Raw genomic sequence first — 15,558 nt, 5'->3', positions numbered from 1 at the left:
ATATTTATATTATTATTATATCCCTAGTACCACGGCTTCTTCTAAACCCACCCTGCACTTCTGGCAGTTCTCTGTTGATATGCTGTTCCAGTCAGTTTTTCAACAACTTTCAACAGAATCTTGCTTGCATGTGGTATTAATAATATTGTTCAACATTTCTGCTCTCTGTCAGGTCATCTTTATTTGGAATGGGAATAAATATAGACCTCTTCCAGTCAGTTCGCCAGGTAGTTGTCCTATAGATTTCTTGGCACAACTTGGTGAACACATTCAGGATAGCATCTGTTTGTTGAAATATATCAACTGTATACCATCAATTCCTGGGCCTTGTTCTTTGCCAATTCCTTCAGAGCAGCTTAAATTTCTTCTTTCATCACCACAGGCTCTTGCTCATATGTTGTTTCATGAAATTCTTCTGTGTCAGCCAATTTCTTTTGGTACAGTGACTCTGTATACTCTTTTCTGGATCATTTACTATTCTGCCCAAAGCATCTTTTTATCTGTTTAACTTGGTAAAGAACAATAACATGATTTCTCTTCTTCCCTGCTTACTTGTAACCCAATTTCTCCTCTCTGTTCTGTGTTTTTTCCTAAAATCTACACTGAGTGTAGGTAAAAGTCTACTGTTCCTTATGAAGGAGCTCTGTTGGCATGATTCATAGAGGACTGTGCAGTTAGCCCAGTTCTCTGTGTGCTCGTCTGGTGGTCTGAATGCACAAGCTGCTCTGCAGGATAATGACAGTTCAGTCTTGTGAGATTTACAGCTTTGGAAAAAACCCACTAGAGTGTCAGTTATGAGTTGGAATGGCCTCAATCACAATGAAAAAGAGGGGTGGGGTAGGAGAATCCTTATGAACCTCAAATAATGTTCTGCTATTTCTACTTTAAAAACTGCTAGTTTAATACAGAATCATCTCATCAAACTTAAGCTTTCTTTTCATTTGAATAGTACAGGATCTGAAGTATCTCTATTTAATCAAATTAAATTAATGGTGTTGAAAATAAAGTCTCTCTGGTTAATACTGATGTCAGGAATGCAGTACTGATATGGTTGTGGTTCCTGGGTGCCATTGAGTCAGACTGGCTCATAGTTGACCCACCAGCAGGTTTTCAGGGGATGTAAATGATGTGGCAGAAAGGCTAGTATTAGAGCCTGACAGAACTAAGTTAGAATCAAGCTCTGACTGGTTAACTCATCTAAATATGCCAAGAATGGATTTTATTTCCTGAATGATTGTGATAATTACTTTTTGTGTTGTAACAAAGATTTAATAAAATAATATATGGAAAATATTTAACACCATGTGAGTTTTACTAAGTGAGTAAAAACAGTAACATTGCTACTATTATTAGATGAACAACATCTGGGAGTACTTCAGGAAGCACTTGCAAGTGTATTAACTCAATTGGTTGGCACAATAGTTTTAATACTGAAAGGACATCTTCATGATCACCTAGCATGTACGTGGAAGAACTAGAACTTAAATTCAGCTCTTCCAGTGTAACACCAACCAGCTATTTTTCTACTACATGGCTTTGTACTAATGTGGTTAAAGTACTTTTGATCATATTACAGAGCCAACAAAGAGCCAGTCACAATACTTCCCATACACTCACTTTTATTTTATAAGTTCATGATTACAAGGTGATTATAAGTTCATGATTACAAGGTGAAATTAAGAGTTATGTCAAATATTTGATATCTGCTTGTTCAGAATATACACATAACTCTAAAAATTGTCATCTAATTAACAGCTGTGTATACATATATCTTAATAAGTTTAGAGATGACAGAAGGCTAAAGCATTATAATTAAATTTATTCAGTGGCATATACTAACATTTTAATAATGATTGTAATTTACTATATATTTTCTTGTTTCAACTAATCATAATCAACAAACTTTTGAGTGAGTATAAAAAGCTAATGTTGATATTAAAATTGTAAATTTAAATGAAACTTTATTAAGGGAAAAAATAGTGATTTTTAAAATGTTAATCCCATAGAAACTATTCACAAAGCTTACAACTTACTATTTTAATGAAACAGAGCTTCTCAAATTCCCTCAATTGTGATCTACCTACTTTATTTATGATAACACAAAAATAGGAAGCAAAAAGAATAAAAATAGAACCAAAAGGTACAACCATATAGCAACCACATATAAAAAATTCACTTCTTTCTTTCCTTCTCCTCATTCAGACACTGAAACCATTCAGATAGTAATACAAAACTTTTAACAAAAGTGTATTCTGTATAAATTCCACGTGATACTTGATTCCACCACTGGATCTCCATATAAAAGTACATTCTAAACAGCTCCATAATCATGGAATATTGATTAAATGCCAGGTTTCACTATATGTGTTTTGTTTTGCTTTAACAGCTCTAACACCTCCAGAAGCTATTTCATAGGAAAAGAATGAGCAATCTCCTCCCGTGTCTTTTACTGCCTCTGAAGACCCAATGGAGGATCAGTTATGGGTTGGATTCAAAACAACAACAATAAACTTCATCTTAAAAATTCCTATACAGTGCAATTACTATGAACTTAGCTGCTAGCTGAAACATCAGAAGTTAGAGTGCACCCAAAGGCACCTCAAAACAAGGCCTAGCAATCTACAATGTTTTTAAAAAGTGCCTCTGAAAATCCTTTGGAAGACAATTCTACTCTGACATGGAAGAGTCTGAATTGACTTCATGACAACCGGTGGACATCTGAATTAAAAAAATAAGTCAGCCATTTAATCACCATGTGACTGTGATGTAATGAATTCCTGTATGCCATCTGTTGCCTTGGCTCTTTGGAAAACTAATTTGAGAGATTCCTCACTCCATACCCAGTCCCTGAGTAGGGAGGTCGGGTCATGTGTCCTGGAAGGAGTCCCAAAGGTGGCATCTCTCTGCTTCTTCAGATCCATCAACAGTTCAAATCTACCAGTGGCTACAAGGGACAATGGTGGGTAACCTCCTCCTGTGTGACTGATAGCCTCCCAAAAGCTCACTGGAGAGTCAGCTATGAGTCACTTTTGAATTAATGACAATGAGCTTGAGTTTGAGTTCTGAATCCTTGAGTAGTTAGTTACTTTTACCCTCGATTTCTGCACCAGAATATTTCTTACTTTTGTCCAGACTGTCATTTCCTGGATACTTGGTGTCTAGTCATTGACTACAGTCTGCCCTACGACTGGTATATACCTTGCAGTGACTGGTCAACAGACAATACAAATTAGATTTGTAGCTCAGTTGAACCTACAATGCATATGAAGTATCATAGGTCTCCTGAGAGGTGATTGGTCGGTTCGTGCCCCTGGTGAGAAGGCAATGCCTTTAAATTCACAACATTTGTGTATTTATACAGGAAACCTCGTAGTGTTTGTCAGGCAGAAAGAAATGAGAAGCAGCAGAAGAAACAAAGTATAAAGAAGCAGAGAGAGAAAGGAAGGAACCTACTAAAACAGCTTTAACACTGATCAATGGTTAAACATATATGACAGTGAGAGACCTGGAAGAGGCCCAGGGGCATTGCCATCAGTGACAGATGTGGCAGGGTCAAGAAGAGCCTATCCCGAGGGCATTAAGAGGGGCCTGTCCTCAGGGGGACAAGAGCTGCTCATAAGACTGTCTTGAACTAAAGAAGAGAAATTTTGCCTACAAGCTCCCTAGCCCTGTGCCCAAGTTGTACTCTGTTATTTTCATAATAAGGAACTTAACTGTAAGTGTGGTCTGTGGGTTCTGTGTGGTCACAGTAATAGATTAGCAAACCCAAAAGAGAAGAGGGAGGAAAGCATCAGGTGAGAGAATTAGTAAAAAAGTTGGAGGAGGAATTACTGTGATTGCTGCTTCACAGGGCTCAACCTTGGACTGTCCTTTATTTGAATTAGACAGGTTGTGATGCTATCCTTACTGTAACTCTTACCACTGTTGTATAGTTGAGATAGTCAACTAATGTGGTACGTCTGTATCTTCTCATGATCTGCAAAGCCAGTGATCAAAACCTAAATTCCTTCTCTTGAATCAAGGGTAAATTACTTCTGTTATTTATTACTCCCAGTTGTGAAGGCATTTGACAGTATAATTTCAACACATAACACTAAAGCACATATAAACTGGATGATTTTACCAAGACAGTAAGATACAAAACGTACTCCTTAATTAAAATATTCTCCCCAAATCAAAGTACTGCAACATAAATCCAAGGAACATTTCCAAAAGAACAACATATTTTCAGAACATTTCAAAAACAGTATATTTTATACTCAGATTTTTATTTCCATTTAAAATTGCGTTTCTATTTAAGAAAAACTAAAGCAAGGCAAACATTTCTATGACATTACCTCCTGTCCTGATACTGTAACATACTGTGCTGAAGGATTTTTCAGTATTCTTCGTATTTCTTGCAAATGCACTCGAATTTTGTTAGTAGTATCCTGAATTTCATCCTTTCTCTTTTTTATTAAAGGAAAGTCAGAAAGATCTTTGAATAATTCCGTTTTATCTCCAATTCTAAAAAAACAAAAAAATACAATGCAAATATATGTTTTAAAGCATATTCATTCCACAAGTTACCAATTGTTTTGTGAGGCACGATGAAAGAACTGGGAACTGGGAAACAAGTGTATCATTCCAGTTCTACCACTTACACAAAGGTTTGTTAATTTCCCTGAGGATAGACAAAATGGCCCTTTCACTTTCATCTTTCAAGTTCATGATTCCCACGGTAAAATCAACACATATCATTAAATACTTGTTTTTGCTGGTTAAGAAAAACGAACACAAATATTGTGCAGTAATGACTTTTACATAAAAGCGATTTTTGGGGAGATGTGAAATGATTGGCTCTCAAGAGATAACACAGATTCTGCAAATTCTAAATATAAAGCAACCATCTCCGGATAGTTAGCAAATGCGGCCAAGGCATGACTTGGCAACATGTTTAGGTTAACAGGACACTTCTAACAGTACAGTCCATGGTATGCATCACCAGTAAAAAGGACACACATCTCCATGGTTCAAACCTACGGCAGCTCCAATGCAAAAAGGCGAGCACTCTTCCCAGCCTCAGAAAGCCAAGGCAGGGTTTCTGTTAGTTGGAATCGATCTGACAGTCAGGCTAAATCTGGTCACCAGTGAAAACTCTAGAAGTATACTATATCTGTCTTAGAAAAAGAACTGCTTAAGTTCCAGACAGCAAAATGTTACTTCCAGGATTCATACACTGAAACCTTCACTATCTAATAGAGTTTTTAATTTCAAAATTGCAGCTGCAAGGGAGCTCTGGTGGCCTAGTGGCAAAAAATTGCACTGCAATCCCAGAGGTATGTGGTTCGAATCCACCAGATGCTCTGCTGGAGAAGAAGGGGCAATTCTCCTCCTGTACCAGGTCAGATCCGATTTGACAGTACACACACAAAAAATAAAATTTTTTAGAAAATTGCAGATGCAACTTTTACCATTTTTAAATGACCACGGAGGATCTATGTTGTTGATTGCTGTAGAGTCGAGCACAACTTACAGCAACACACTGAACAAAAGACCTGAAGCCGTTCTGTAACTATCGTTGTTTCTCCAAGTTCACAGAGTTTCCAGAGGCATGTGGTTTAGGACGTGGATGCCACTCCTGCTTCCAAACCTGTCTTAAACTGGGAACTCCACCAAACACTGTCTACCATGGGCAGCCATTATAGCATTTGAGACCCCAATGGCACAAGGTTCAGCATCATAGCATCACAGATTACCTCAGTACAGCGAACTGACAGAAAAGTGCTGCATGACTTAGAAGAACGTTCCTCCAAAATATAGTAACAACGGATTAAAATATAAACCTTCAGGCCCATTCTTTAAATGCAAGGGCTTAAATAAAAACAAAACAAAACAAAAAAACCCAACCAACCAAACATTCCACACAACCCTCAACTGAACAAGAAGAGTCCATCTTACAGAGTCCAGCCACTCCACCCGCTCTCCAAAATGGAGACAAGGGCTTGACCTTAAATGCAAGTGCCCTCCAGGAGGTTTTATTGACTCTAAACAAAAGGCTTAAATAAAAAAAACAACTAAACATTCTACACAGATCCTCAACAAAAACAAGAGCACCATCTTACAGAGTCTAGCTGCTTCATCCAACCTCCAAAATGGAGACAAGGGCCTGGTCTTATACGTTGTTGTTAAGTGCTGTCCAGTTGCAATCCTAGGAACAAAAGACCTTAACCCTGTTCGATAACTATTGTTCTTTCTTGAAGTTCATAGAGTTTCCTGTTTAGGAGTTGGTTGCCACTCCTGCTTCCAAGGCTGCCTTAATCTGGGAGTTCTACAAAACACTGTCAACCATGTGTCAACCATGTAACCAGTATAGCATCTGACACAGCAATGGCACGCCGTTCAGTATCACAGCAACCCCAGATTACCTCAGTACAGCAAAATGACAGAACAAATGTAAAAACTGACATTTACTGTTGGAAAATAATTACTTACTTGGCAGCATGTTCATTAATTATCTTTATGTAATATTCCACTGGCCTAAGGAGTTCAGGAATTTCTAAAAGAAGTATCTGGAGCAAGTCAGACTGAATATGGGAATTCACAGCAGGTATTAATGCTTGAAATTCCAAGTTCAAGTGATACAGAGTCTTGATGATCAGGAAGAACTCTTGGGTAGAACACTGGAAATAGAAATATTTTTTACACCAATAACATCAGATATGCAAAAATAAAACTTAATAAGTATCATTTAAAAAGTCAGAATCAGAAGTAGAGGAAATGTTATTTTCTTATTTAATTAAATAACACATTTTTGATACCTTATAAATATTAAATCAATGGTTTAAATACTATATAAAGTCATGTTTTAAAGGTAAAAAGAAAAAATATTTAAGCCAAGTTTAATAAAGGTAAAAATACTATGTTCTTCATTACTCTTTAATATTAGACCACTCAATTGGCAGCACCATAGATGGAGAAGAGATTGAGGTTGTTAGCAATTACAGCTTGCTTGGATCCACAATCAACACTCTTAGCACTAGCAGGGAAGAAATCAAAAGACTAACCGCATTGGGAAAATCTGCTGTCATGGACCTCTCTAGTTGCTAAAGAGCAATGATGTCAGTCTTGATACAAAGGTGCACCTAATCAAGATATGGTATTCTCAATTACTTGTTATAGTTTAGAGAGTTGGACAATGACTAAGGATGACAGAAGAAGAATAGATGCCTTTGAGTTGTGGTGCTGGAGAGGAGTCTTGAACATACCATGGACTGTCAAGAAAACAAATAAGTCTGTCTCGGAGAGGATAAAACCAAGTCTCTCCTTGGAGGCTAGGATTTTGAAGCTCTGCCTCACTTACTTTGGGCACATGGCCAGGAGAAATTGGTCCTTGAAGAAGGACATCATGCTTGGAAGAGTGGACGGACAATGCAAGACCCTGGATGAGATGGATTGATACAGTAACTGGGGTGATGGAAGGGAGTGACTGTGTCGGAGTTAGTGAGACTGGCTCAGAATAGGGAAGGATTCAGAGCTGCTGTACGTAGGGTCGCTATACATTGCAGGCAAATCAGAGGCACATAAACATATCATGACGGGTTTGGAAGCAGGAGTGGCATCCACTTCCTAAATAACATACCTATGGAAATGCTATGAACTTTGATAAATGCCGATAGCTGTAGAGCGGCTTATGGACTTTTGTTCATAGGGTCGCTATGAGTTGTGCTCGACTCAAAGGCAATAAATAACAACAACAATCATATAGAAAGAAATAAAAGTCAGTAATTTAAAAAAAAGGACAACACTGGGAAAAATATCTGTAAGATGTATGAAAGAGAATGGGCTAAAGTCTCACAAAATAATTAGTTCTTACAAGTTGACAAGAAAAAAGATGAATAATGCAAAGGGAAGATGGCTAAATGAGTGATATGCAACTCAGAAAGAGAACGTCCAATAAGCACATGATTAACCTCACATATAATAAAAGAGAAGCAAATTAAAACTGCAAGATCTCATTTTTCACTAAGCAGAATGCCAGAGACTTAAAATCTTGATAATTACCATGTCATTCAAGGCACTGGGAAAAAGATATACTATTATGATGTCAGTCTAGAGACCAAGCGGTCCCTGATGCAAGCCATGATCTTCGCAATTACTTACTATGCATCAAAGAGCTGCACAATGACTGAGGATGACAGAAGAATTGATGCCTTGACTTATGGTACTGGAGAAAAGTAGTGAACATACCATGAACTGCCAGGAGAAAAATAGGTCTGTCTTAGAGAAGGTGAAACCAAGTTTTCCTTATTGTTGTTGTTGTGTATCATAGAGTAGGAACCAACCCAAAACTGACCCTCTGATTTTCAGAAGCAGTTAATTACATGGGAGAAAAGTGTCCATCCTTTTCCCATGGAGCAGCTGGTGGCCTCAAACCACATGCCTTCAGGATTGTAGCGTGGCTTCATTCACTAGGTCACCAGAACTCCCGACTCCTTAAAGGCAAGGACTTTGAAGCTCCATCTCACAGACTTCCTGCATGTGGCCAGGACGACCAGTCCCTGAAGAAGGATATTATGCTTGGAAGGCTGGAGGGACAGCACAGGAAAGGAAGACCCCAGATAAGATGGATAGATACAGTAACTGGGGCAATGGGGGTGTGTTAGAATCAGTGAGACTGGCTCAGGACAAAGCAAGGTTCAGAGCTGTTGTGCATAAGGTCACTAATAGGCAACTCGATAGCATGTAACAGCAACAAGTAAGGTGCAATCTTTTGTATAGTAATTTAGAATATCTTTAAAGGAAGAGTATGGATTTCTTTGACTCAGCAACTCTTCTTTGGGGAATGTGTCTAAAATGGTACTTAAACAAGAAGGAGCGGTACGTGTACTGTCTATAAATTTATAGAGGTATTTTTTCCTAAGCATTTTAAAAGATAAATAAGGTACAAATATTGAGCAAATGGGATCTTATTAGGGAAAACTCATACAATACTATGGGGGTGTTGTGTATCATGGTGTTAGCAAGGACTCATAGCTGACACTCCAGCAGGTTTTTAGAGGGGGTAACTGCATGGGAGCGCGTCCAGCGCAACATCTGTTAGCTGAAATATGTCAACTGGTATACCATCTATTCCTGGGGCCTTATTTTTTGCTATTTCCTTCAAAGCAGCTTGAACTTCTTCCTTCATCATCATAGGCTCTTGTTCATATGTTGTGTCATGAAATTCTATGTCTGCCAATTCTTTCCGATACAGTGACTCAGCATATTCTTTTCATCTTCTTTTAATACTTCCTGGATTATTTAATATTCTGCCCAAAGCATCCTTGATTATAGCAAATCTAGGTTTGAATTTGTTCTTCAGTTCCTTGAGCTTAAGTAATGCTGAGCGAGTTCGGCCCTTTTGATTTTCTGACTCCAACTCATTGCACATTTCATTGTAATATTTTACTTGGTCGTCTCATGCTGCCTTTTGAAATCTTCTATTCAACTCTTTAGTATCTTGACTTCTTCCCTCTGCTTTGGCTTCTCTGCGCTCCAGTGCAATTTTCAGTCTCTTCTGACATCCATTTTGGTCTTCTCTTCCTCTTCTCTCTTTGCAGTGACCGTTTGCACTCTTCCTGGATGATACCCTTGATATCCTCCCACAACTCATCTGGTCTTCGCTCATTAGTGTTCAAGGCCTCAAACCTGTTCCTGAGCTGGTTCTGAAATTCAGGTGGGATAGACTGGAAGTCATATTTTGGTTCCCATGGACTTGGTTTAATTTTCCTCAGCTTAAGCTTGGACTTGCATATGAGTAGTTGGTGGTCTATTCCACAATCAGCTCCTGGCCTAGTTTTCACAGCTGATACTGAACTTCTCCAGCGGTTCTTTCCACAGATGTAATCAATCTGATTCCTAGGAGATTACTGCCCATATGCCTTTGGGTTAACTGCAAAAAATAAGACATATGATTAAGACAAACTGATTAAGGCATAATGTCCCTCATACTTGGGTCATCATGCTTGTGAAGGTGGAAAGATAGTGAAAGAGAGGAACTTCTTAACCAGGTGGACTGATACAGTGATTGCAGCAATGAGTTCAAGTGTGTCATCAGAGACTGTGAGGATGGCACAGGATTGGACTGGGTTCTAATCTGTAGTTTAGAAGGTAGTTATGAGTTGTACTCAACTTGATAGCATCCAACAACAACAATATCCTGATATGGAATTCTATAATTTCAATATATAATAAATAATGCTCTTGTTAGCTACTATCAAGTCAGCCCCTGACTCTTGGTGACCTCTTATGTTACAGATTGGAACTGTTTCATGGGAATTTCTAGGCTATATTTATAGAAGCAGTTGGCCAGATCTTTCTTCTATGGATACACACAAATAAATACAATAAAGTTTTATTCATGAATCTTTAGATAATACACAGTATAGTATGTGCATATTTATAAATTAAAATCTTGTTAAAATGTCTAGAATGGTATACATGTAACTTAGTTTGATTACCACTAAGTAGAGGGCACAAGGAGAGTAAAGGAAGACTTCTTACTCTTTATTCTACTTCTTTTACAGGCAAATTTTTAACAGGAACATAGATTATTTTTAACTTGGGGACTGCTGATACAGTTTGCCTGAATACATCAATCTAATTTCACTCCATCTAAAAAATATCCTTTGTCTATGAAATGACATTTTGCTCTCCTCATGGTTTATATCCATGATGTCATCCTACACTTCATTTGGTCTTTGATCATTGATGTTCAATGCTTCAAATCTATTCTTAAGATGATTTTTACATTCAGGTAGGATAGACTTAAGATCATATTTTTGTTCTCATTAACTTTTTTAAAAATTTTCTTCATTCTGAATTTGAACTTCCACATGAGTAATTAATAGTCTGTTCCACAGTCAGCACCTGGTCTGGTTTTGACTGCTGATAATGAGCTTCTCCAGCAATTCCTTCCACAGATGTAGTCAATATGATTTCTATGCAGTCCATCTGATGAGGTCCATGTGAAAAGTCACTGTTTGTGGGTTTGGGGTATTTCTTTTTTTTTAAAAAAAAAGGCATTTACAATAAATAAGTCACTGACTGTACAAAATTCTATCATTCTATTTTGAGCCTCATTTCTATTAGCAAGTCTATAATCTCCAGCTACCATTCCTTCTCCATTTCAACTTCAGCATTTCAGTCACCAATTATCAATAATGAATCTTAATTGCATGTTTGGTCAATTTTAGGACTGCAAAAGTTAGAAAAAGACTCCATTTTCTCCTCTTTGGTTTTAGCTGTTGGTACATATATTTGAATAATAGTTATATTAACAGGTCTTCCTGTCAATGGATATTATCCTATCACTCATAATATTGTACTTCAGAATAAAATTTTAAATTGTCTTTTTAACACCATTCTTCTTCTGTTTTTCATTACTGCATTGTATAACATGTGACTATCTGATTCAAAGTGGTCAAAGTCAGTCCATCTCATATCACTAAGGCTTAGCATTATCAATGTCCATGCATACCATCTCCTTTTTTCACAACTTTTAGTTTTCCAACACTCAAGGATATCATCCGTGAAGCAAGCAAAAGGTCATTAAAAAGATACAGGTAAAAGAAAAAAAAAACAAAATGAAAGTGAGAAGAGACTCAGAAAATTTCACTGAAGTGTCAAGAAGCCAAAACAAAGGGAAGAGACGAACAGAAGATTCTAAAGGGCAGCTGAAGAAGACAGAGCAAAGTATTACAATGGAATGTACAGGGAACTAGAATTGGAGAATAAGAAGGGAAGAACTCAGTTGGCATATCTGAAGCTGAAAAACAAATTAAAGCCTCAAATTGCAATACTTAAAAGATGCTATGGGGAAAATTTTGAATGATCCAAGAAACATCAAAAGAAGATAAAAGGAATACACAGAATTGCGGTACCAAAAAGAACTGGCCAACACTAAAATATTTCAAGAAGTAACATATGATCAGAAGCCAATAATAATGAAAGGAAAAAAAAAGTTCAAGGTGCACCAAGGGCATGGGGAAAAAACCAACAAGGTCCCAGGAATCTATGCGATATCAAATTACATGCTTCAACTAACAGATGCAAGCCATGGACATGCTCACCAGTCTGTACCAGGAAATCTGGAGGGCAATTGCCTGGCTGCCTAGCAGACTGAATGGAAGAGATCTCTATTTGCTCTCACTAAAAGGAAGGTAATCCAACAGAATATGGAAATTATCAAACAATATCATTAATTTTACATATAAGCAAAATACTGCTGAAGATCATTAAAAAATGATAGAACAGTACAAAAAGAACTGCTAGAAGCTCAGGCTAGATTTAGAAAGGGTGTGGTACCAAGGATATCACTGCTGATATCTGATGAAACCTGAATGAAAGCAAAGAATACCAGAAGATAGTCTATTTGTGCATTATATAATATGCAAATTCATTTGACTATGTGATTCGTGCCAAATTATGGTTAAAACTGAAAAGGACAGGGATCCCAGAAGACTTGACTGTGCACATGCAAAACCTATACATAGACTAAGAGCCTGTAGTGTGTGCAGAGCAAGGATACACTACATGATTTAAAATTAAGAAAGGAGTGTGTCAGGGTTGTATTGTTTCTCCATATCCAATCTGTATGACCAAACTATTCAAGAGCTGGAGTCTAGGAAGAAAAATGTGGCATCAGGATTGGAGGAAGATTTATCAATAACTTATGTTATGCTGATTACACAACTTTGCTTGCTGAAAGTGAAGAAGATTTGAAGCACTTGTGGCAAAAGATCAAAGTATGCAGCCTTCAATATAGATTGCATTTCAACGTCAAGAAAACAAATATTCTCATTACTGGACCAATAGGCAACATCATGATAGATGATCAAAAAATTGAAAATGTCAAGAACTTCATCTTACTTGGATCCACAATCAATACCCTTGGTATCAGCAGTCAGGAGATCTGGAAGGTGTACTGCACTGGGAAAGTTTGTAGTGAGGGACCTCTTCAAATTAATGAGCAATGATGTCACCTTGAGGACCTAAATGTTACCTAATTTAGGCCATAGTCTTTTTAATTACTTGCTATGTATTTAAGAGTTGAGCAAGTGAATAGGATAACAGAAGAATTAATGCCTTTGAGCTACAGTACTAGAGAATAGTACTGAATATCCCAGGAACTGCCAAAATAACAAACAGATTATTTCCTGGAGAAGGGGAAGCCAGAGAACTCTGTGAGGCAAAGGTAATAAAGCTTCATCTCACATAACTTTGTTCATATTGCGAGGAGAAGCTATTACTTGGAAAGGGACATCATGCTTGGAAAGTGGAGGGTCAGTGAAATAAAGGAAGACTCTCAACCAGATGGGCTGACATAGTGACCCTGGAATGGGCTCTAGTATTTCAGATATTGTGAGGATGGCACAGGATAGAACAGGTTCGGATCTGTTGTTCATAGCATACTACTCCACGGGTCATACATGGCTCAAAATTGACTAACAACTACAATTAATAGAGTCAAAAGATTATTTAAGATGGCATAAAACCATAACAATAACAAAAGAGAAGACAATAAATAACATCTTGGAACCTAAAAAGTAAATGGAAAATTAGCAATTAGCTTCGAAAATTTAAGTTACCTGACTCTTAAGTTGGTTGTGGAAAAAAAATAATACCCACCTTTATTTACATCTTGAATCCTAAAAGACTCTGGAACTGGCAGCACAAATTACTTCTTGAAGTAGAAAGTGACCAGGGGAGGAATGGGTGAAAGAGATTCAAGAAGCAATCGACTTCCTTAACCTCTATTCATTCCCATGCTACTGGCCAATCACCTTTCCCACTCGCCGTAAGACTAGTTTTATTCTCTGGAGAAGAGGCGGGTATCTGAACTGCTACTATTCAATTAAGAATAAAACTGCCTCTAAATTCAGATTGGTTTTCAAATGGTTGTAAATATATACTATAATCCCCTGTCTGCTTTCATCTGATTTCATCAGAACACTAACAGTCAATCAAGAAGCTGTAAGTGTCAATACAGTATTTCACAAGTCCAACAGAAAAATTCTAAAGCAATCATACAGCAAAATTTCTACCAATAAATGATCTATTAAGTTCACATTACAGTCACATCAACCATATACATCTTCCTATGAACATTTTTGTTTACTATTCTTCAAAAATGAGCATACATCCAAGGAAAAAACCTAGCTCCAAATGCGAAGACAATCACCAAACCTAGAAAGAATAGAGAAAATCCAGAAGAAAACCTCTAAAAATCAATTACACACATTTTCAGTGAAACAGATGATAATGGACTCATTAAACAAAAATGGATGTCATTTTAAAAAGAAAAAAAATTAAGATTTAGAAAGAACCACACAAATTTTTTTAGAAATGAAACCATAATAGCAGAAATAAAAAATTCTATATAAAAGTAGAACTCTTTCAGACATTAAAACCAATAAAAAGTAGAGGTGAAAAAACTTACAGAATATACCGAAGATAGATAATCAATCCAGGAAATTCAATTAATTCAAATTTAAAGTAGTTGGAGCAATATTTTAAATAGTTGGATTAAAAGCCAATCCACTGAATGAAAATGGAACAAAATAAAAGCAAATTACCATGAAGTTTCAGAACACTAAGAACAAAGAGAAAACTTTCCAATTATCAGGAGAGGAAGTAGTTACACAAAGAACCACACATCAGAATTACTTAACAGTAATAACAGAAACTAAGAAAATAATTGGTAAGATAAAATTCCAAAAGAAAACTATTTAAAGCTTGGACTTTTATACCCAGCTTATAATACCTACCAATCACTCAAATGTGAGCATAAAAAAAACTCATTTACAGACATACGCATTTAAATGATTACTTCCAACATCTTTCTCAGGAATTTTCTAGAAGATATACTCTACTTAATTAACAAGCTAAGAGGAAGGCACAGGATTAAGAAAACAGAAATTTCAACTTAGGCGGGGGAGGTATCTAAAATGATAACTATACAAGTATTGAAACCAGTCAGGCCAGATTATATCAGGCCAGAAGGCTCTAGAGGATAGTTCTGAAGAAAATAACTCATAGAATATTCAATGAAAATAGATATCTTGGTATGAGAGGAAGTTTTGTGGTTAAGCAACCGGCAAAAAATGATAATAAAATGGAATGATAGTAAAGACATTTTTAAGATATAATTACCAATAATAAGAAATAAAAGTTATTGCTCAGAAAAATAAGAAAGGTTCAAGTGAATTGAAGTTGAATTACAAATGTTGTACCTGTTCTTCACAAAGATCACTTTATGCAAGGAATTCCCTCTTGTGGGCAAGACTGTGTTAGGATATAAATGTGGTGCCTGGAAATCATTTAATGGCAAATTTTTAGCAAAGGTAAAGAAGAAATCTTAACAAACATGCAGAGGCAAGACATCAAAGGAATGGGAGAACTCCAGTCTAAGTATTATACTAAAAATGTGGCTTTGGATTTGTGCTAGCCTAAGAAATTGTTTTTGTCAATGAAATTTTGAATATACTATCAACTAGGAGGTGATATTGTTGCTATGTGACACTGAGTAAGAACTGA

At 36.7% G+C, this 15,558-nt stretch overlaps 1 protein-coding gene across 1 annotated transcript in view; it reads right to left on the bottom strand.

The window, feature by feature from the left end:
* Positions 1 to 15,558, bottom strand: part of MSH3 (mutS homolog 3) — a 292,985-nt gene that overhangs the window by 113,300 nt on the left and 164,127 nt on the right. The window contains exons 14-15 of the mRNA XM_006889888.1: positions 6,475 to 6,662; positions 4,338 to 4,506 (exon numbers count right to left, since the gene is read on the bottom strand). Coding sequence (XP_006889950.1) covers positions 4,338 to 4,506; positions 6,475 to 6,662 — 357 coding nt within the window. The remainder of the gene's footprint in view (positions 1 to 4,337; positions 4,507 to 6,474; positions 6,663 to 15,558) is intronic.

Source organism: Elephantulus edwardii, unplaced genomic scaffold (assembly GCF_000299155.1).
Source record: "Elephantulus edwardii isolate Elephantulus edwardi_28Jun2011 unplaced genomic scaffold, EleEdw1.0 scaffold00082, whole genome shotgun sequence".
In the NCBI taxonomy this organism is placed as follows: Eukaryota; Metazoa; Chordata; class Mammalia; order Macroscelidea; family Macroscelididae; genus Elephantulus; species Elephantulus edwardii.
This window is presented reverse-complemented; position numbering and strand designations above follow the sequence as displayed.